General features: G+C 35.4%; 1 protein-coding gene across 1 annotated transcript; it reads right to left on the bottom strand.

Annotated features, from left to right (window-relative positions):
• Positions 1–4233: 4233 nt before the first annotated feature.
• Positions 4234–9357, bottom strand: LOC102707608 (sulfite exporter TauE/SafE family protein 3-like). The gene is made up of 13 exons (XM_006660041.3): positions 9232–9357; positions 8914–9110; positions 8192–8351; positions 6994–7194; positions 6840–6904; positions 6646–6673; positions 6496–6572; positions 6318–6404; positions 5986–6036; positions 5419–5640; positions 4954–5047; positions 4733–4873; positions 4234–4632 (listed from the first exon to the last, which is right to left on the bottom strand). Exons 2-13 carry the CDS (start codon positions 9100–9102, stop codon positions 4547–4549), a joined length of 1401 nt encoding a protein of 466 aa, XP_006660104.3. The 5' UTR covers positions 9103–9110; positions 9232–9357; the 3' UTR covers positions 4234–4546.
• Positions 9358–23321: the final 13964 nt, after the last annotated feature.

Genomic DNA, 23321 nt, shown 5'->3' with positions numbered 1-23321 from the left:
GTATAAATATAAAAAATGATAAGTCATATTTAAAGTTTTTTTGATAATAAAGTAAGTCACAAGTAAAATAAATTATATTTCCATAATTTTTTGAATAAGACAAATGGTTAAACATTACCAGCAAAAAATTTAAACATGTTAAGTTACAAAACAGAGGGAGTATCATCTACATGAAAAATATCATCTTGAAAGTATATATTTACAAATATTATATACTACTAGCTCCTCCATTTTATGTTATAAGACTTCATGTATTTATATAAATTTATCTGTATGTATATGTTTTGAATATGTGTTTAGATTCGTTAGCATATAAATAAATTTAGATAAGATCAGAAAGTCTTATAATATGTAACAGATGGATAAAAAGTTGTATATGTAAAGTAAATTTTATATACGCAAAATTCACATATAAAGTGTCCTCGCGGATTAACAGGTGCGCTCAACCATTAGCTTTTTGGGGGCCAGGACGATCAATTACATTTGTTGGGCCTTTCTCGCTCCCTACGTTGTTGATTTAATGGGCTTTTTGTTAGTGCTATCGTCTGCCTTGTATTAGCAATAAAAAGTTAATTTTTGGACACACTATGTAAGTATATTCGTAGTGATTCAAAATTAAATAATGTAAAATAAACTATAATAAAAAATCATGTAATAAACTTCAAAATTATGTTTGAAAAACAAATTTTGCGATCTTAGGAATGAATAAAGAGCACTTTTAAGAGTTGAATGTTTCAAGGTATTAGACTATGGCCGCGTTTGATATCGGAGGATAAGGCAACTTATTCCTGGCATGAAAAACATAGTAGTAGATTAGTACATAATTAGTTAATTATTAATTATTAAAAAAATATAAAATAGATTAATATGATTTTTTAAAACAACTTTTCTATAGAAAACTTTTACAAAAAATAGACCGTTTAGCTATTCGGGAAGCGTGCGCACGGAAAACGAGAGATAAGGTAACTAATAGAGCTACCGAACGCAGCCTATGTGTCATAGTGTGTGGATATGATAGAGCCCACTAGGCCCAGCTATCATGTATATATGGGTTCCATCGTTTCGCGGTTGTAACTGCTTATAAGCCAAAATTTGAATTTTAAAATTTAATTATGAACTTGATTTTGTGGTTTTTTTATCATGGTTTATTTTACACATTTCGCTTTCGAATCGCTATGGACATGTATATAAAAATTTTATCTGCAAATTAATTTTCGTTTATAAAAACATATTTTCGCTTATTTCTCCAAAAAGTAAAACGATAAGAGCCTATGTAACCTGAGATTGGAACGAGAGCTAGCTCTAGCTCTAGAAAGTTCATATCATGCTTCGTGGTATCAGAATTCAGAGCTGAGCTCCTGGCGACCAGCGGCAGCTGGATCATAGCGGGCCAGCGTGGTGGCGTGTGCAGCGGCTAGTGCGCGTGAGCAGGCGGGCGGCGTCGCAGCGAACAACTGCGAGATCAGGTCGTGTGCGAGCTGAGGCAGAAACAATCCACATGCTCATGGTGAGCAGCTAGCTAGCTGATCGAGGAGCACAGGTAGCTTGCAACGAAGTGGTTGTGCTTGTGTGTGCTGCGGTAAGCTAGGAGGTGAGCCCTTGTTTGGTGCCGTGTGTGTTTGGCAGAGAAGAAAAAAGGAGGAGGAGGCAAAAAATTACTGAAGGTCCAATACGTACTGATTATCTAATATTTATATTTATATACTAATTAATATGATATAATTTAGTAAGAATTGAATAATTTACCGGGATCCGAGGACCCCACGAAACAACGAGTAGGTTTGCCACTAGGTGCATGGGTGTTATTGCTGCTGTGCATGCTGCAGGGGCTAGGTGGTTGTTGGTGCTGTACTAATGTTAGTGCAGGAGATTTCTTTGAAGGTTTATGTGCTACTCAAGAGAAGCGAGTATTTGGATGTGGTTTCTTAGGGGCACTTTGCTTGCTGATTGTGTGGCTGAAAATAAATTGAAGAAATGTACGTTTGGGAAGAAAACATACGGTAGTTTCTGGTGATTTAGTGCTTGCTTATTGGTGGCGTGAAGAGGAGAGGTTGCCTCTACTGGTTCGGTTCATTGCTTTCAGGTGTGCTTTTGAAATCATTTCACTTCCTTGCTTCAATTGAATAATGGGGAAAAACAAACCATTGATCTACTGCTCGATAAATTAGCCTTAGAAATAGAAGAAATAAGGAGGGAGATTTCATGACTCAAGAAGAACCTAAGTTTGGAGTTTGAGGTCAACGACTTTGGACAATTTAGGTATTTTCTTGGTATTGAAATTTTCAGTTTACCAAAAGGGATTGTACTTTCATAACAAAAGTATATCTTAGGCTTGCTTAGTGATACTGGTATGATTGGCTGTCAAACTGCCCCAACACCTATTGATCAGAATCATAGATTATGTGCTCAGTCGAGAAAACTAGTAAACAGAGAGAGTTATCAAAGACTTGTTGGAAGGCTTATCTATCTACGTTATACAAGACCTGATATTTAATATGCAGTCAGGGTGATGAGTTGATATATGCATGATCCTAGCGGGGGACACTTAAATGCAGTTTATAGGATCTTAAGGTATTTGAAAGGAAGCCTAGGGAAAGGTGCAGTTTAGGTCAAATGGTCATTTGAATCTGGAAGGCTATTGTGATGTTGATTGGGCTAGTTGTGTTGATGATAGGAGATTCACTTCAGTATATTGCGTGTTTGTTGGAGGTAATTTGGTGTCCTCGTGAAGTAAGAAACAACCAGTGGTGTCTTGGTCAACTGCTGAGACAGAATACCGAGCAGTGTCAGTATTTGAGTGAGATGTTATGGATTCAAAATCTATTATCTGAGTTAAAAGTACTAAGAGTTGCTCATATGAAAATATGGTGTGATAATAAGTCACCTGTAATATTGCCAACGATTTCGTGCAGATTAATCGGTTCTTTATTAAAGAATGACTAGATGATAGAGTGTTGAAATTGGGGTATGTAATATCAGATGAACAAGTAGCAGATTGTTTAACTAAAGGATTATGTGTTAAAGATTGTATCTCAGTATGTAACTAGATGGGTATGATAGATATATACTACCCATATTGAGAGGTAGTGTTGGACTTATGTCATAGTGTGTATGTGATAGAGCCCATTAGGCCCAAATGTCATGTATATGTAACCAGATATTGGAATGAGAGTTAGCTCTAGAAAGTTCACACCAAGAAAATTGGATTGCTTCGTAAGCCAGGGGTTAACAAGCGTGCATTTTTAAATGGTGCGAAAATCGAAATGGCAAAAATATTGTTATATTACCGTATACCTTAAGCTTAAAGTTTTTTCCTTTTTATGTGAAGCTTGTGGCGCGCGCTCGTAATGGCTAAAATCTTATCCTATGGCAACATTTCATGCTCACGTCAGTTGTTTTGGCCATAGCCACTTATTCCATGAATGACTTCAAGCTCCCTAAAAGACTCTGGTACATAATTGACTTCCATAATCACAAATTTTTGGTGGCCAAGTTGGGGGAGGAAAAGACACATTGGATATGCAAATTTTGGAGGGAGTATAGATGCTCTTCTTGATGATGCAGTGGAATAAATTGCTCGCAGCGTTTACCCTAGAAATTGAGTATAGATGCACAAGTTTGTAAGAAAAGGTAAATGGTTGAGCAAAAATTACTCACTAGGGTAATGCGTGATGAGTTTCGTGACACTATCCCTCACTAGGGTAGTAGCGTGTCTCTCGACATACATAATTTCTCCCTGCAGTTCTCGAGTTTATCTCGGAGTTTCGCCATACAAATCTTGGCATCTTGTCAGATGCGCGCAGCTTAATTATGCTTGTTTTTGGCTCTACGGAAATGTATAGAAACTAGATTTTAATTACTTTGACTGAAATTTGGGATGATCTTCGAGCTGCACCAGTATCTGATATTTTGGAAACTATATACTTCCTCCGGTTTTTTTTGACACCGTTGATTTTTTGATTTACGTTTGACCTTTCTTCTTATTTAAAAATTTTATTCAAATATACAAAATTATAAATCATTACTTTAGTAATAAATCAAATTATAATGAAATAGTTAGTAATTATATAAATTTTTTGAATAAAACGAAGGGTCAAACGTATATAAAAAAGTCAACGGCGTTAAAAAAAAATCAAAGGAGCAGGAGAAAACAGTCAAGCAATGCCAATGCAGCTCCAAATCTGTTCACCTTCTTCTCACAACACAATATACTTCAATGTAATGCGACTACACTGAAACCAGTAAAAATGAATAATAAATAAATTGACCTGCTCTTGACATTCTCTCCAGAGCTTACCGACTGCTTATGTTTGAACCCCACAAAAGACTACTAAAATTACAATTTCAAGAATGGATATAATTTGTCCCCTCCGACATGTCGTGCGACAACAAATATCTCGAATCGCAGGGCGAAAATTTGATCGGCATGATGCCCCTATGCTTCAATCTATAATTGCTGCAAGCAATTTGAAGACAGCTGAAAAGTCCAGATCACAGTCTTCTATTCACTGAACTGCAAATATATTGGCCCCTGGGAGCCTGCCTCTTATACATCATAGTTGCAAATGTTGTCGAAACCCATGTACTCGTGGCGCGAAATCTTGCCAACCATGTTGGAGATGCCAACTCCACCTACAAATTATTAGAGATTGTAGTGGTGATGTTTGTGTTAATCTTGGAATGTGAAGAACTGTGGTAAGGAACTGAGGGAGGGGGTGGAGGAGATGGTTACCAAGTGAGATTGCACTGACGAAGATCATGAAGGACAGTATGAAGATAATGAGTGATGCCCGCCCTAACCAGTTGATCAGCTTTCTCACAACATGCTGTCCGACAATCGCGGCGAAGAACGCTGTGACGGTGAAGAAAAGAGCTGCAAAGGTTTCAAAGAATTAATCATGTTAGCTGCATGTTCAGCACCAGTTGTGTTTTGTATGTGTGTAAGAGGAGTACCATATGGCACAGGGAACCGGTTCAAGAGGTAGTATTCAACGACAGACATGGAAGATGAGAACATCATTGCAAAGGTAGCTGTGGCACTTGAGACCTGTGATAGTATTGAGTTACAGAGGCAAAAACAAACATCAACCAAAATTCGACAAAATTTAACACCATAAAACAAGTGCATATATATATATAAAGAGCAATTTTACAATCTAACAAAAAGTAACAAAAAGTATCTCGAGGTACCGGTACCTCGCGGTATCAAATCATTTCTGATCGTTGAATCTAACAACACACATCCTACTCAGCTAGATCCAATGGTGCGAAATGATTTAGTACCTCGAGGTACGGGTACCTCGAGGTACTTTTGTTGGACCGGAGCAAATCTCATATATAAAAAAAATAACCCAACTGCAAAGTGAGGCCCTATGGTTGGACAAAAGCTCAGGACTCAAAAAAAAAAAAAAGGGTTACCTGTGGGGGGATTCCAAGCTCCAAGAACAGAGGCCCCATGATGAAGCCGCCGCCAAGACCAAGCAGACCACCGACAACACCAGCCATCATCCCGAAAAAGCAGTATACCAGTAGCTGATGAAATTTCAGATTGGTTTGTTCAGTTCCTTTTGATGATATGACCCTCCTCCCTTGCATCAAGCCCAGCCCTTCATACATGGTCACCCCAATTGACACCGGGATCTGCATTTGTCAAGAAAAATCATAACAATTAACTATGTTACATTGGCTATGATTATGGTGATATTAAAAAGTAAGATGTACAATTTAGCAGGTGTGCTATATGAAGTGAACAATGGTAGTTCTCTGATCAAAGATCAATTTCAGACAAAATTAAGAATGGACCTACAAAAAAGTAGTAAACCTATAGCAATCTTGTATGATGTATCCACACGGTTAACATGGCTTGATGGCATGAAAAGTCTCTTAAATATCAAGTGTTGTACCTTCTATTCTGTAGAGCATATGCATAAACTACCACAGCTATGGATATATCATCGAAGTTCAAGGTAAGACAGTACAACATACCTGTAGAATGTTCAAAACCCAGTACCATGTGGAGCAAGTTGGCATGTAATTCTGCAAACATGAAAAATAACAAAAGCTGGATGACTGGATGTAACTACCAGTGTTACAATGTTTCTGTTTCTCTTGCAATGCGAAATCTTTCTTTGCAGTGTAGTTGCATTTTTTATGTTTAAGTTTAGGCTGATTATATACTGAAAGTACAGAACTAAAATGAAGGAAGAACCCAAGGCAAGTACCCACATTTACATAAACAAGCTGAATAGCTAATCAATGAAAACAAACAAACAAACAAATATATACTCCTGGCATTCATGTTAAGTTGGGGTGCATACCTTAGTGACCTGAAGCACGAGGAATGCTACCCAAACAAAGGCAAGAAGTCCAAACTCCTTCCAGTAAACATTCTGCCAAATGGATTCCTGCAGTAGGATCAGGAAAATTCTAGTCTTAAAACCCTTCAAAAATTTGCTACCAAGGCCAGGGAACATAAAGATTGTCATTTTGTCTTACTGCTTCATCTGATGGTTTTTTTGACTCGGCTGTTGCAGCTGGTCCTGTTGGGAGTGGAGTATACTCCGGTTCTTCACCTGATAAATTAAAATAATGTGAGCAAGAACATCTACATTTCATGAAAAATGAATAGCTTTGTTTCATACTCACTTGTGTGCTCCAGTCGCTTTGCTGCTTCCTAAAAAGAGTGGGACCAAAACAATATTTATATTAGAATATTTTTAGTATGAACAAATGAAATCAAGGGATATGCATGAAACTTTGCTAGGGGTGTGAAACTTCATTGATTGGAATGTTGGATGAAAAATGGTATTACAGAGATTGCAAGGTAACCAAAATATTACCCTTTGCAATATTGTCTCTTTCTTCCACGTGTCAATACCCCTCAGAAAAGCTTTAATTGAAGTGCCTGCAATTCAATTTGGAGACATAGACCGAAGTCAACACAACTGGCAATAGGTTAAGCCATTGTTTATAGTTTCAGGAACATGGGAGCACCTAGGAAAAGGATGATCAAGAGAACCGTAACCAGCCAATCAGGAAATATGACATTGAAAATAACACCAATGCTGATCCCTAACATTAGCATCGGCTGAATAAGCACAGCTAGATCATAGTCAATAATTGGCATGTCCAAAGTTGGGTGCTTCAGTTTGAGGTTGTAGTACACAGTTGAAACAGCTGCCCCCATTATCATACCTGTCCCAAAAAGTAGAATGTTTTGATCAAATAAATGAACCGAACAAACGTTCGGCAAATATATTCGTTACGGATTTTCTATTATCATTTTGTCACTTTTTATACATATTAGATACTAAGAGTTGAAAATTGTTATAGTTTGCATTAGCGATGTATCTTGCATTAGAAATTGGAAAATGATTTATATGTGCACAAGTATCAAGTCAGAATTTCACTTTTTTTGCTAAACACTTAAGAACCAGTGCAGGAGCAACACATCAATCTGTTGAACTGATATTTGATATTTGACTATTCTCTAACACTTGTATTTCTAAACAACCCTTTTCAGATGTACACCATTCTTCTAAAAGGAAGATCACCTGCAACTTTGTGAATATTCCAACTTATGTGGTGTGTCTGATGACTGCTAGAGAATTGTTTATGGATCTATTCACCATTAACAATTCTCAAGATCAAACGTGTGAGGCAAGTGGCCAGAAGAAAGACGTGGACGTGCTAGACAATTGTTCTCATTCTTTGGTGACATAAATACAGAAGAAACATATACAACATCAGTATGTTGAATTATTATGAAATCAAGCTATGGGTCAACCATCAGTACATGACGGACAACTACTTATCATATTGAGAACTGTAGCTCAGACAGACTAAGTAGATCCATTTCTCAAGACACATTAATCATTGTGGGTCCACCACTGTAGCAAAGTTCATCTCTGTAAACATGAACACAAGGTCCCAGTTTCTTCAAAGTTTGGCTTATCTTTTTTTTTTCTTCTTTCCGAAGGAAAAATACTTATCTTTTATTTTGAAAGGCACGGCTCAATGGTACCAAAAAGGTGCAGACAGAAGACACTACAGAAAGCAGAAACCAACGCACAAAATCACCATTTTAGTAGAAGATGTTGTACAGAAAGCAGGACAAACATGGGCTGCTTCTCTCAGATCATCGACGCAAGAACAGATGAAATTATGGTGGTAGAGGGATTAAAATTCTCACATTTCGATATCGCCGTCGACGACTTCGCGTCGAACCCAATGATCAAGGTGAGCATCGGCACGAAGATCCCACCACCACCTACTCCTCCTACACTCCCAAATGCTGCTCCAAAGAATCCGATTAATGTCCCCAGAATAATTTGCCAACCAAGTTCCATCGGCTGCAAAAGAAGTGGTCCAGCAAACAAAATTAACGGCACATCCATACAAAGATTAGCGTTTCATGCATGAATGAAAAAAAAAATGAAGAGCAGCATAGACTAGAAGTAGAACCAACAAAGTTAACTCGAGAAAAATGTGCACTGGTCTTCGAGTTAATTAGAACTTCAATTTTAAGTAAGACATAAGTTTATTTTTCCTGAAATAACTTAAAGGTAGTAAGAACACTCCATTCAGTCACACACATGTTTGGGCCAATTTTAGGATAAATTGATTTTTAGAATGTCCTAAAAACCAGTATTGTTTCCAAAAAAACTACTTAAACCATTAGAAAAGAAAATCAAATTTTCACAGTAAGTCAGTAACAAACCAAGGAAAAGTTCAGCGAATCAAACAAGCACTACAAAACCATAATCCTAACTTTTCGAGACAATTGCACCACAATTCTACAAACAGAACATTTACTTGAAGTTCAAAAAAAAAAAGCATAAGAAACAGATTACAACATGGGGGAAAAAGACAGTTAAAACTCCAGATTAAGAGAAGAGCGTGCTTGTCCATTACCGGCCACACGTGCTGATAAGCGGTCTCGCCGCTCCACAGGAAGCTGGCCACCTTCCGCAGGTAGCTCGCTTCCACCGGCGCCGCCACCGCGGCCTCCGCGAACGGGAAACCCCTGTCGGCGGCGGCGACGGCGACGGCGGCCGCGCAGGCCGCGCCGACCGCGGCGAAGGCGTGCCATCTCGTCCCCATTCTTGGTGCTGCCGAAACCCGAAACAGAAACAAAGAACGAAACACACAAAGACGCAATCTTTGAGCTCTCCCGGGTCTCAGAAGATGGCAGCAAAGTTGATTTCTTGTTTTGCGCCGACGAAAACTTACAAAGATTGCCGACGATCGAGTTCTTGGCCAAAAAGTATGTGGCTGCCGGCGATCCTCAGGGGAGGGCGGGAGGATAGCAGGGAAGGTTGGAGGCGAGCGGCGGCGGAGGCGGTGGTTGTGGGTAGAGTGAGCGAGGTGAGAAGAAGAGAAGTGGGAGCGGTGATTATATGGAGAGAGGGATAATTTTATAATAAAGTCCCAGTAAATATAATACCCTACTTTAAAAAAAATATGCGGCATGTTTTGTTTGGTAAGGATAAATATTTTAACTAAATATTTTAATATATCAATTATGTGATATAAAAGTATAATAAATGTAACTACATTTCGAAACAGATATAATAATACTAATTTTGTGTCATAAAATTTATCCTAAAAGAATGATACTCTCTCCTATTTTTTTATACAATCACCGTCATATATTTAAGTATGGAGGAAGTATTTGTTAAACGTTCATCGTAACGTACCAAATATATATTTCATATTTTAAAAAACACGCTATTTAGTTTTTTTGTGTTTATGTTGCTAGCGGACGCTGCCTTAGCTGCTGCAGAGAATCAACTATCTTCAACAGTTGGAATTTTGTACACTTATCACCCTTGCTCGTTTTCTTAAGAATTCCTAAACAGATATGAATAGGTATTGTTATTCAGGGGTCTGAATGAAATTATGTGATAACCACTGTTTTTTTCTGAAGAAAATGATACCCTGGGCCCGGCTATTTTGGAGATCCCATCCGCCAGTTGTTATTCATTTGAACAAGTTTCTTAGAGTACTCGATTAATTAACGACGGAAGTAGAAGAATCGTGTTCGGCAATATCTGCTCGTGTTTTGTACGATGAAACGGAAGTGCGTGTTCTATTTTTTTATAATTTAAGTATATCGCCAGTGTTTTTTCCTTATATTATTCCTCAGCATTCACACGCATGTTTCTCAGATTGCTGAACAGTGTACTTTTTACAAAAACAGAAGTTCAACATATTATATTATATTTTAAATTTTATTGTAACTAATTTTATCGTTTATATTATTATATAACTATCAAAAATTAGATATTGTTTCATAAAAAAAGAACACATCCATCTTTGTCTTGTAATATCTATGCAAATGGCAAGATTGTTTTACCTCAGAAATAGAGAAACAATTTAGATAGTTTAGTGATATACTCTAACATAATCTAATGTATAGAACAGACTCTATAACGATTATATGTTGCATTGCTACAAGTAAAACAACTAACTACAATCCAAGCAATTTGAGCCTCATCGTTCTATCAATAACTTATAAGTATAAGCCAAAATTTAAAAGTTTTTAACTTAGTTTTAGGTTTTGTTTATCATAGTTTATTCAATAGTATATGCTTTTGTAAGGATAAGAACACATATGCAAAAATATTTACTCACAAATTATTTTTTAATTGTTAATATAACATTTTGCTTATACTTATTATATAAACAAAATGATGAGGCTAGAAAGTACCAACATCCATGCAAACTTCTATAGGGTGCTTAATATTATAGTTAAATAATTAACCACATGTCTAAGAACCCTATTCGCCAAAGTAAGAATCGTGTCATATATATATAGTCTAGTTAAACCTATTCACTTTTTTTCTTTAGATAATGAAACCTATTCATTCAGGATGAAGTTTTGATACAACATTCAGGTCCAAAGCAAAAATCATCTCCGGATGTTCAGACGAAAACAATATATAATAGCTCTAAGATGCTAATATTTATAGCTAATTAGTTATTATCCGTTTGACACGAGACGGTAATGACTTTATTAATTCCAAAATATACTAATCCAGTTTTCGAAGACGAGATAGAACACTTGCGCTGCGCTTACATGTGGATGTGGATGTACGTATCTATGTTTTTACTGTGCGGGGATCGATGAGGTTTACACATAAGCACTTGATAAAACGAAGGCTGCTTCATTAAGCAAGACAATTAATTAATGACCCAGAATTAACACCTCTCTCGTCTCACGCTTATTTCTCGATAACCACATACATAATCACCTCTCATCCTACGGTGGAGATTGCCCAATAATCTCTATTTTCTAGAAAGTTAATGACATTATCTCTTCTCTCGTGAATATGAGAAGCCACGTCACCTTAATTGTTTTTAACATTAGAATAATACATCAAGGGTATAATTTAAGCCACATCATCTTACACTCTTGTTTTTACTCTTAGGATGATACATCAAAGGTGTAAATTGCATCTCTTCACATCACCTCAATTATTTTTAGCCTTTGGATGATTCATTAAGAGTATAAATTACATCTCTTCTCTAAAGGTACACCATATAACTCAATCATTTTATAACCTATGGATAATTAATAAATGCACAAAAATATACAAACACATGAAAAAAAATCAAATAATAGGTAACAAAAAATTTTAGAATTCATATATACCATATTATCATATATCATATAGTTCTCTCCAGTAACATACGGGGTATCTATCTATACTAAGGCCGCATTCGGCATATATATGTAAGTTAACTTATGGCCTGACATGGAAAACGTAGTAATAGATTAGTACATAATTAATTAATTATTAATTATTTAAAAAATATAAAATAGATTAATATGATTTTTTAAAATAACTTTTCTATATACAATTTTTTATAAAAAATACACCGTTTAGCAATTCAGGAAACGTATGCGCGAAAAACTGAGGTATAAGTTAATTGGGGGAGAACGCGGCCTAAGATATCATCCCTGCACAAGCCAATTAAGATGTCGTCGATCGATCGATCGACATCGAGAGTGTCGTCTTGTACCTGCTCGCTTGCCAACCAAGATGATGATGCATATATGAACGGATAGAGTTCCTCGTTTTTTCTTTCTTTTGCCCACTCCGTTAATTTCGTATTACAATATATTTTGATTTCTTTTTTCTAAATTTAAGCCCTTTAAAATTTAATCAAATTTATATAAAAAACATAGCAACATCTATAATATGAAATTAATTTCATTAGAATCAACGGCGAATCCTATATACATCTCGAGTAATTTTTTGCATAAAAATATAGCAACATTTTAAGATAGATTTAATCAAACTTAGAAATATTTAAATTTAAATATTTTATAATATAAAACGGAGCGAGCTACGAACAAACAATCGATCGACCAGGATGTCGTCGTACGTGTCGATCCAATCCGATAATAAGCACACAGTCTGATTATTAATTATATTCGCCGACAAGGAGGCCGGGACGACAATATATAGCCCGTCGTGCTTATACGTACACACGTTCGTTAAGGTGATGTTTAGATTGAGAAAATTTTTGGGAGAAGTGTCACGTCAAATGTTTGACCGAATGTTGGAAAGGGTTTTCGGACACAAATGAAAAAAAGAATTTCACGGCTAGCCTAGAAACTGCGAGACGAATCTTTTGAGCCTAATTAATCGTCATTAGCACATGTTGGTTACCGTAGCACTTATGGCTAATCATCGGCTAATTAGGCTCAAAAGATTCGTCTCAAGATTTTTTTATAACTGTGTAATTAGTTTTTTGGTTTCTCTATATTTAATGTTTTATTCAGGTGTCTAAAAATTCGATATGATGATTCTGTAGAAAAATTTTGGGAAGTAAACAAGGCCTAAGTTCAATCCGACACTGCACGTAGACGTCCTAATCATATCGATGGACAGATGGATGCGCCATCAATTATTTTGCTTGCAAAATGGCACCAATCATTGTACTACGTATGCATGCAGCTAGTGTGCTGCTGGTGTTTCTTTTTTTTTTTCTTTTGTGTTCTTATCATGCATGCATCTAGACTATATATAAGCAGGACGGGCTATATATTGATTTAATTAATTAGACCATATGCATGCCCAGGGCTGCGTTATCCTCTGTATAATTTTTTTTTTCTGTTTTCTTGCTCGGATTTTACCCACATGTTTCATGAACTGCGTATGTTTTTTTTCAAAAAGTTTTCTATATAGAATTATAACTTTACAGTACTTAATTCCATTATTTATACCATAAAATAGCTATAATTAGAAAATCTTTATACTATAAAATCTAGAATTTCCATGATGTAATTATAATTTAAGTAAATTTCACGAAACCCCGGGTTTAGAGGCGTGTGTAACGCAAAACCCCACGTGCAGTGATTTGTTTCAAGAAACCCTATGTTTTGAGATTAAATGTTTTGAGAAACCCCACATTTAAGCTTATATAATCTATTAGACTAATATATTTATGTGTATCAATTTTAGAAAATGGTATGTGATACTTCTAAGCATATACACACATTAGTCGTATTTTCAACATGTATATTAGCATTTATGGTATAACTTTCTTATATATAATCGACTAATCTATCATTAGTATTAGTAGAGATGATGTGATAAGTTTTTGCAATCATGTATTGTGAGAGTAAGGAAGAAGATAAATTAGGTGGGAAGGATGTGCATTTGGGGCCTATTTATATGTGAATATATATTAAAAATATCATATATCAAAATGGAAATATGTATTTTATAGAAACATTTTACCTTAAAATATGGGGGTTTTCGAAACAAATTACAATAACCAGCGTTTTACGTTACATATGCCTCAAAACATAGGGTTTTGTGATTAATAGATCATTATTTAATGGTCAAGATTGCCGAGAAAGGAAGAAGTGCACATGACTGACTGACTGACAATACACTAAGTAATTATCAGTAAACTATTACAAAATATACTATAGTCTAGCATTTGAAATATATGATGATATAAAATACTCTGTTGGAAATTAATTTATTCTTCTTATTAGTTCATTACTCCTAAAACGTAATGTAACCCATCTGGTCATAAATATTTGTTGGTACATACAAAAAGATTTTGTCAATTTTTTGGGATTTTGTATTATAAATTTCGTATCAACATGATTAAGTTCGTCAAAATCCATTGAGTTTACGAGATACTATGGTAATATTTTTCAAGTCGAATATACGCTTGATGATCAAAATCTGGCAATAATTAAGGTCTGTATCGTTCTATCAAAAGCTGCTGAGTATATTAAGTAGGTATCATAGCATCTAGAAGTATACATAAACACTGTGAAATATCTGTACAGCTTACCTTCTTAATTCAATGAAAATGACACTCTTCATTTCCTTCAAAAAAAAAAAAACACTGTGAAAATATGGTCTCATAGTAACAGCATAAAACTAATGTGGTATGGGTAGCTTTCTGAGGTTAGCTCTGACATTATGCAAGTGGGGTGGTACCCATCGACTCAGTCTACCGCTATCGATATTATTATTATTATTATTATTATTATTATTATTATTATTAATTTTACACCAAATTATGACCTAGAAAGTGGGAAAACTGCAATTTAAAATAAATAGTCATACTAGTAGGTTAATGATTCGGCGCCCATAAAGTGAGCCAACTTACATTTCTAGTCCCTAAGTATCTATAACATGATAAATCATTTTCGAAGAAGCTGCCAACAACTAATGAATGTAATGAAATACTAACGGACTTGCGTGGTTATAGGGGCGAAGTCAGAATTTAAAGATTAGAGACGAGAGGATTTCTCTAGAGATCTATTGCATGGTGTGGTCAAAGTTTTGGTGAGATGGCAACGACGTCTTAGCCGCTATAGGAAGAGCCTTACAGTTTATGAGAGCTATTTTTTATAAAAATATATTACATGTGACATAAATATGCCACTAAATTGAAAATTCTAACGAGGAGGCCTTTGGTTTAAGAGGGATATTTTATTAAAAAACTTGTGACCAATGTATCATTAAATTGAGCGTATAGTAGAGTTTTAATATTTTATTAAATTGAATATTCAATTCAGAGGTTTTTTTGGTGTAGAAGGGGCCTCAACGACTACTTAGATTTGACATCTAATATGTTATTGAATTTAAAATACAATAGAGTTAAAAAGATGGCTTCTGGTCTACAAGAGCTAAAAAACCTACTACATGTAACTACTAATTTATCATTAGATCAAAATCTAATATAGTTAAATTAAAGGATAAAAAGAGAACGACAGAAATCAATAAAGAATATCTATTACATGAGAACACTATGCACCATCCATCTCACTAGAGGGAGTTTTATGTAAGATATGTAAATTGATCTCTCCGTTTACTTGCTAGAGCATGTGGGTTGTCCCCACTCCCACATCCCCTTTGGCTTCACCGCTGCGTGGGTGGCTTGGGAGGTGAAAACCTTAGTGCATATGAGACGGTCAAGACGTAACTGCAATGACTCACGTTGCAGTAGAGTGAAGGAGATCATGATAGCATCAAGACGGTGCACATGCTGCGAGGTGGCACATCCTATGTAGTCTGATGCCGAAGTTTTCTAGGGAAAGCTATGATGGTGCAAGACGAAATAGAGCATAGTAGGTCATGGTGGTGCACACACATTGAGGTGGTGTCTGCTATCCTTGACCTGCAACACCATGAGAAGGTGGTCGCAAGCTTGACCAGTGTGAATTGGCTGAATCTAGTCAACCCCTTGCTAGCAAGGCCTCTAGTCACCATCTATTGCCATATCCGATTAGGGTCCAGCTCGAATGTGTAGGTGGGCTCAAGTTGTCGAATGCTCGTTGGTGTGACGACATGGATATGACAACTATAGTTCATCTTCCTCATTGCTGATCTACTCCAGGTTTGGTTGTGAAGAGTTTCGTTGGGAGGTTGGAGGTGTTGGCTTGAGTAATGAAGAAAGAGAGGATGTGTTGATGATTTAAAGACACCCTATGTGTTAGCCTAGGTCATGGGATATGATGGCCAACACAATGTTTTAGATGCGGTGCTTGTTGTACGGGTTAGTTGTATATTTGCGGTTGGACAAAGAATCACTGGCAAAAGGCTTATGGGGCCATTGTATTAAAGTTTGATGATGGTGATGCCCTTGGGAGCAATCCCATCCTTGGAGACATCATTACGGTGTTGTTATTCCTCCTCTCATACTGATCTCAAGGTGAAAATATTGCTCTGATTTTAGGTTGAGCAGCGATGGTGTTCCTATCATATCCTCTAGCCCATTAGTGGACTACTGCATTGGCTCAAGGCCCTAGATTCCACACCTGAAACACTTATAGGATGTTCAACGAGGCTTCATCTTCTCAGTTACTTTTCTTATTTGTGGTACCATTTTGTAAGCTCGCTATTACGGGTAGTTCCTACAAAGAATCGAACTAATGACGTATACAATGCTTGAATTATCGATGTAGATGCTACATAGTGGGTTCTCATCCTTCAGAGACTACGAGTATAATAGGAGCATCCGTTGACAAAAGGATTATCTCCCAAAAGTCGGACAAGTGGGTAATGTTGGGGTGAACCAAAAAAGTTTGGGTAGAACCACTTAGAATAGCCAAACAGATTATATTTGTCGAAAGATGCAAAATGATATGGAGATGACCCTCATTATCTATTTTAGCCAATTGTACTATTTCCTTGTGTATTCCTATAGGGGGTTTGGCCAACTCTTCTCGTTTCTGTTCGCTAGATAAAATCAAAGTTACTTTGTTGTTGGGATGTAACGAAGCTTACCAACGATCAATTTTTTCTAGATATGCTTATGCTAGCACCAATTATGTGTAGTAACCGGTGTCTTGAGGGCTAGCTTTGGCTGATGTCTACCATAGAAAATTGATGTTGATTGTTTGCATGCTTTGCGATAACTTTGGTAAAAGTCGGAGTTACTGTGTCGCTGAGAGCAGCAGGTTCGACAATGATACACATGTTTTGCGAAACCAAAGTTTTTGTGTTATGTTTACCTTTATTTTAAGCTTGGCAATGATACCCTGTGTTAGGCTCTATCTTTGTAGTTGTTAGTGGGTTACCATTGGATGTTTTTGTGTGTGCTGCATGCTTGTTCAGCCTACCACAGTTTTCTTGAGATCTTGGCAGGGTTATTCTCTCTAAGTTCTTTTCTCTCTCTGTGGCAATCCCTTTGGGTTTTTATTTCTGCTTATTGAGATATAGTCAGCAGATTTTCTGTCAGTTTAGCTTTTTTTTAAAGAAACAAAATCCATAAATATTAGATACAGGAGCTAGCTGGTCTCAGATTATATCTAAAGTGACGTGAATTAAACTAGTGTAAAATAAATTTCGAATTAAGTTTGTGTGGATCATCTATCTGCATACCAAATTATGGATTTTTGCAGATCTGCCATTGGTTTTTTTTTCTAAATTACAATTATGTCATTAGAATGATACTTCAGTGATATTTTAGTAACTTTTTAGTGACAGTTTTATAATAACGTTTCAAATGAATGACAAATTTACAATTGTCCTAAATTGGCTAATGGCTGTTGGACGTCCGGAAGGGTCTATTTTCTGTCTCCTGCATCATCCATCGAGCCACAAGATTTTGCACCTCATAATCTCATATGCATATATTTATTCATGCGTCTATATATATATATATATATATATATATATATATATATGCATATGCATGTGTCTCACGGGAGCATTTTGTACCTGCATGCAGTCTCTATCCTTTCTTTTTCTCCTTTCGTGGTCATCGTCTCTGATGAAAGATCACATTTTAACTTCACATGATTATTTCTCTGTCGGGAATATTTGACATTAATTTAGGACTTAATTATATATGACCAGGACCAGGGGAGGTAGTTAGTGTAAAAAGTGTTTAAAATTTATCTAACATAACTTATGTTTATTTAAAAATTGATAGCGTGGAAAGATGCTGGACACCGTAAATGTTATAGCATGGAAAGATGTTGGACATCTTAAATATTATTTCTGGTCACCCAAACATGCATTAGTATAATATTAGATACGTATGGATTCCGTACACTTATAATAGACATCTATCCTTGACCATGTTTAAATATTGTTCAATAAAATAATATGTACGATAGAAATGGAATACTAGATATGATCCAAAGGACAACTCACCATATCGAAAGGATAACTCACTCGTACTCTAATAGTATGGTATGTCCCATTTATCGGTCACACACGTGAATACATACATGACTATGGATCAAAGCCACCAAAATTCTCCTGGATCAGTCAAGCTCTTTTTCTTTTGAAAAAAAAAGAGCTTATAAAATGCTTTACGTTTATTACAGTACAGTAGGCAGCTATATATAGCGATCAATCATGATCGGATTAAACTACAGGGACCGGTCATAATTAAGAGTGTTAGATTCCATCGATCTGCAGATCAATCGATCATTGTTCATATATGCATGGTTATAAATGCACACACATATACTCCCTCCGTCTCTAAACGTTTGACGTCATTGATTTTTCTTATATATGTTTGATCATTTGTCTTATTCAAATTTTCTTGTAAATATGCAAATCTATATATATATGCATAAAAGTATACTTAACAATGAATGAGATGATATAAAAATAATTAATAATTATGTAAATTTTATGAATATGACGAATGGTCAAACGTATATAAAAAAATCAACGACGTCGAGTATTTAAGGTAGTATATATTTTTCTCAGCTACAGATGGATCATACATAGGTGGTTGAACATGGCTCACTAGTTGCTCTCCTAGGGAGGCTACATTTTGTGCATATGCTGCCAGGTCGGTGTATTTGATGCTGACTCTCTTGGATGGACCTATAGCAGTCTGGCCCCACTCCCCCAGTGGCCCCTAGCTAGTGGCCCCTTGATCTGCATCTCAATTGGACATAACAGCCCTCTGTCCACCATTTTTCACTTAATTTATTTGTCTAAAAGTACTTTATGCTTTAAAGATTAATGTGTTAAAATTTGGTAAAACGAGAAATAAATGAGTTGGGGGTTTGCTAAGGTGAAGGACATGTATATTGGAGTTAAAAGAAAAGCGCGAGACAAATCCATTTACCCATTGGATTATGACAGAGTGAATGACATCTTAGTTATTTTAGCCTTAGGAGATGATTGTTTGGCTTTTCGGGAAAAGGGCCAAACGACTTACATATTTGTAAATAAAAAATAATAATTTATAAATAAATTTTTTTAAATATGTTCTTAGCGATCTAAAAACCAAGACTGAAAGATAAAGTACGATGAAAAACCTCAAAATCTACTTTAAATATAAGGTTAAAATTTTAAATTTTGATTTATAAATATAAGCAGAAGACAAAGATAGGACTGTGTCAGTTTTGAATTGTATCTTCTGAAATAATACGGAAAACAAGTCTTTGTACGAATGAGGGATACTATTAATTAGCTGATTCAAATCATGCATGTGTTCGTGAGGTAGATTAGGACACGTACCAAGGGCTCTAATTGTCATCTTTATTGTTGTATGCTCGCTGATATGGAAGAGAGACGATAGGAGAGAGAAAATTGGTTGTTTTGCATGTAGCCAGCAAAACATCGACTCTTGGCATATAAAACGAGGAGACAACCATAAAATCTGCTTTGTACGTGTGCTGACTCTAATTAGAGATGTTGACCAGATGAAATGCAAATGAGAAATTAATTAGTCTAAAGTCAGCTTGAGAGATTGTCCTTTATACGAGAAGTTTTTCTACTGACGTGGTTTAAGATAAAACCCATAATAAACTCACCATTGAACACCTATATATATGGACCCTTGTCTCATGCTAGTAGTTGGTTGTTTCTCTCTTTTGTGTAGAGGTAATTAAGTATCATTAAAGTTGTACATGCCAGTCATTACATATACCAAAAAAATTAATATTTTAAGAATGTACAGGTTTTTAGCTGAGCTCATTGGCGTTGGCGCAATCTGGTATCAGAGGTAATAATACGTACACGCCCTTATCCTAGAACATAATAATGAATGAAAATAGTAGGGAGAATAGCCAATATGGTATCCGGGGCAATACGTACGGTCTCCTCGACGTTTTATTTTTGTCCAAACATATCACCAGTTTGTTTTATTGTCTAATATGATCCTTACATCCGCTAAATCAGCTACAAATTAAAGCCATCTCATCATCGATCTCTCATATATATAATAAAATGCCTCGTTTACCTTTACATAGTACCACACAAAAAAAAATCATGCATGCACACTTAATATACCTAGTTAGCAATGCACATAATAGAATTAATTTTGTGTACATATAAATTCCTTGGATTTGAACAAGTCATCATATAAGCATGCAAAATTAGGTACCAATTTTTCTATGGTTATGGCCAAATTGGACATTTTACTTTATATCTTGCCAAAAAAGATGATGACATGGTATGTCCACATTGCATATGGTCCTAGTTTCCTGATGGTGCATGGAATTCAACAAATGTGACTAGCTTGCAATTTTGTTTTGCACTTTTCTGCCCGGGATACAGAAATTTCCAAAACATCAGAAGAAATATTTTTTAAAACAATTGAACAACTATCTTACCAAATTTGAATATTTTTTACTAATGTCACAAAAAATAAAATGTTTGGAGAAAAGTTTCATGTTGAGGGCATCTAAAATTTCAAACCGAAATCGCACACTGTTCACAACATTAAGTGTGCACAAGCGAGGTCGAGCCAATTTGTTCTGTTTATTTAAATTGATATACTCTCTTCATGCCAAAAAAATTATCATTTTGGTTAAAAGAAATATCTTAAAATAAGTGACTACTTTAGTATGCATAATTATTATAGTTGTTGATTTTAGCACATCTTTGCATCAACATATGGATTAATTAATACGGTCATGGAGTCGTTTTACTTGAGTACCAATTTATCTGAAATTAATAAAATTAGTCACTTATTTCAATATTGCAACGGATAATGCGTTGGCCATATCCATTCAGGAAAATAAAAAAATTAAAAAAAACTTCGATTTTCGACCAGCATGTAGCACATGAGCTTATCTGCAGATCGAGATGAATGCATATACAGGGGACCTCAATGAAGCTATACATGGCTCTCATTGGAAGATTTTTGGATTACATTATCGTATGATTTATTGTCGGTATGCAATAATGCAAATCGAGAAGCCAAAATACTCAAGGTTTTCAATTGGAATTGGGCCTACCGACAGCCATTGATGTGACAAAATTAACCATCATTGGAAAGTAGTTGGATCTGTTGATCTCTCCACTGTTGCTGAGTGGACTCTGAACCAATCCAATGACATACTGATAAGTTCTCTTAATGTTCCTATCATACACAACAATATTATTTTAATTTTAGTTAGGAAGTACTTCTATACGTGCTTTTAACTTTTTGCCACTATTATGGATTTTTATAACAGATTTGTCACTGGACTCATTTATCATAGACTCATAAGGACCTACATATCATAGACAGCGAGTGACAAATCTGTTTTGGTGGCTCGAGTGAGAAAAAGTTAAATTTCTCACTTCTATACTCCTCTAAACATAACACTCCCTCCTCCGTTTTACTTGGGTTTTTCAAAGACTCATATACTCCCCTAAATATAATACTCCCTCCTCTGTTTCACATAGGTTTATCTTTAAGTTTGACTAAATTTATAGAGGAAACATATAAATATTTTTAAAAAAAAGATAAGTATACAGTAAAATTGTATTCAAGGTTAGATTTAATGAAACCAATTTAGTGTTGTAGATGTTAAGTATATTTTTCTATCATGGTCAAACTTAATAAGATTTGACTTAGGATAAATATAAAGATATTTATAATATGAGACAGTAAATTGTAATATCTGGCACGGTTGAGGGTGATAAAAAGATTTCTTTGCTTTCATGGGATGCGTATGATGTAGGCCAGACTAGTTGAATGATAATAAACTCAATATGTATAGTGTGAGTAGTTTACAGTGGAGAAAAGACATTTAAATGTACTAATTTTCTTTGAAACAAATTTTAAACTCTAGAAATTGTTATATATAAACGAAGGGAGTACACTATTTTAGGCCCTGTTTGGTTTAAGCGACTAATCCATTAGTCCCTCCACTTTAATCTCCTTTAGTCCGTAAAAACCTAAACAAGAGGGGCTTAAAGGGACTAAAATTGTATTAGTCTGTTAGTCCCTTCCATAGGTACTTATTGGGACTAAAACTTCCTTTCACATCTGTCCCCTAACCAAAATTTTTATATATGATGCACCTTTAGTCTCTTTTAGCCCCTCTAATCAAACAGTAGGACTAATGATTTTAGTCCAGGGACTAATTTTCGGTCCTAGGACTAAAAAACCAAACACCACCTTAATGTATATTTTATGTTACACCAAAAGTACTTTACACCATCCATTGTCCATTGAGTGGTAATCATTTATTGCAATTTAAATGCTATTGAAGCTAATTAATTGCTGTAGACTGAAAAGGAATGCATGAATGTTTCCTTAATTGGAATTAAAATTTTGTAACTCTATGAAATAAAAATAAGTGTACCCATTTTGAATTAAAATTTCCCTATATTTAAGTACTATAAATCTGAATTATATTTAATTTTAAAGATGATTATATTCCTTTTCAAATTAGTATTACTGTGTGTAAAAGGTAATTTCAAATATTCAAAGTTATATGCACATACATCTTAAATAGGAATTATTTAAAATATCATGTTTTGACTAAAAAAGATTCAAATATTTAGAAATTCAGAACAAAATGTATTTGTGTATATCATGTATAACTTTCTGGATTTTAAACCACCATTTTTTATTTTTATAAAGTTCAATAATTGTTGCATATTCCTTGCTTGCATGGTTCAAATTTAGAAAACATGACTATGCAGACTGATGCTTTATTTGGACGTTGTGTTTTATTAATTAGTATATAAAAAATAAATAAAATAAATCAATGGTCAAGATTGATCGTTAGTTCTTACCACTAGGGAGGTAAGATGGAGCACCCTAAAAGTACTAGCGAGTTTGCAGTAGTACGACTATTTTTACATCAAGAGAGTTTAATTTTTGTTGTGCACACGTACGTTTTAACTTGCATATATATAGGGATGTGTTTTTAGTAGGCCATATCAATTAGATATTGGATTTGTCTCTAATATCTCTTGGGACTTTTATATATTCAGGGGCGGATCCACGAAAAAACCAAGGGGCTGAATAAATCGGCTGCCCTGTGCGGGTGCACCCATGTTGCTCTTCGCCGTGCCGCGTGTGCCAGGCTCCTGGCCATGCCACGCACCTTTGTCGACCCCTACCCCGTGCGTAGGCTACTCGCC

Source organism: Oryza brachyantha, chromosome 8, assembly GCF_000231095.2.
Source record: "Oryza brachyantha chromosome 8, ObraRS2, whole genome shotgun sequence".
Taxonomy (NCBI): Eukaryota; Viridiplantae; Streptophyta; class Magnoliopsida; order Poales; family Poaceae; genus Oryza; species Oryza brachyantha.
The sequence above is the reverse complement of the archived record's forward strand: the minus strand, read 5'-3'. Positions and strand labels throughout refer to the sequence as shown.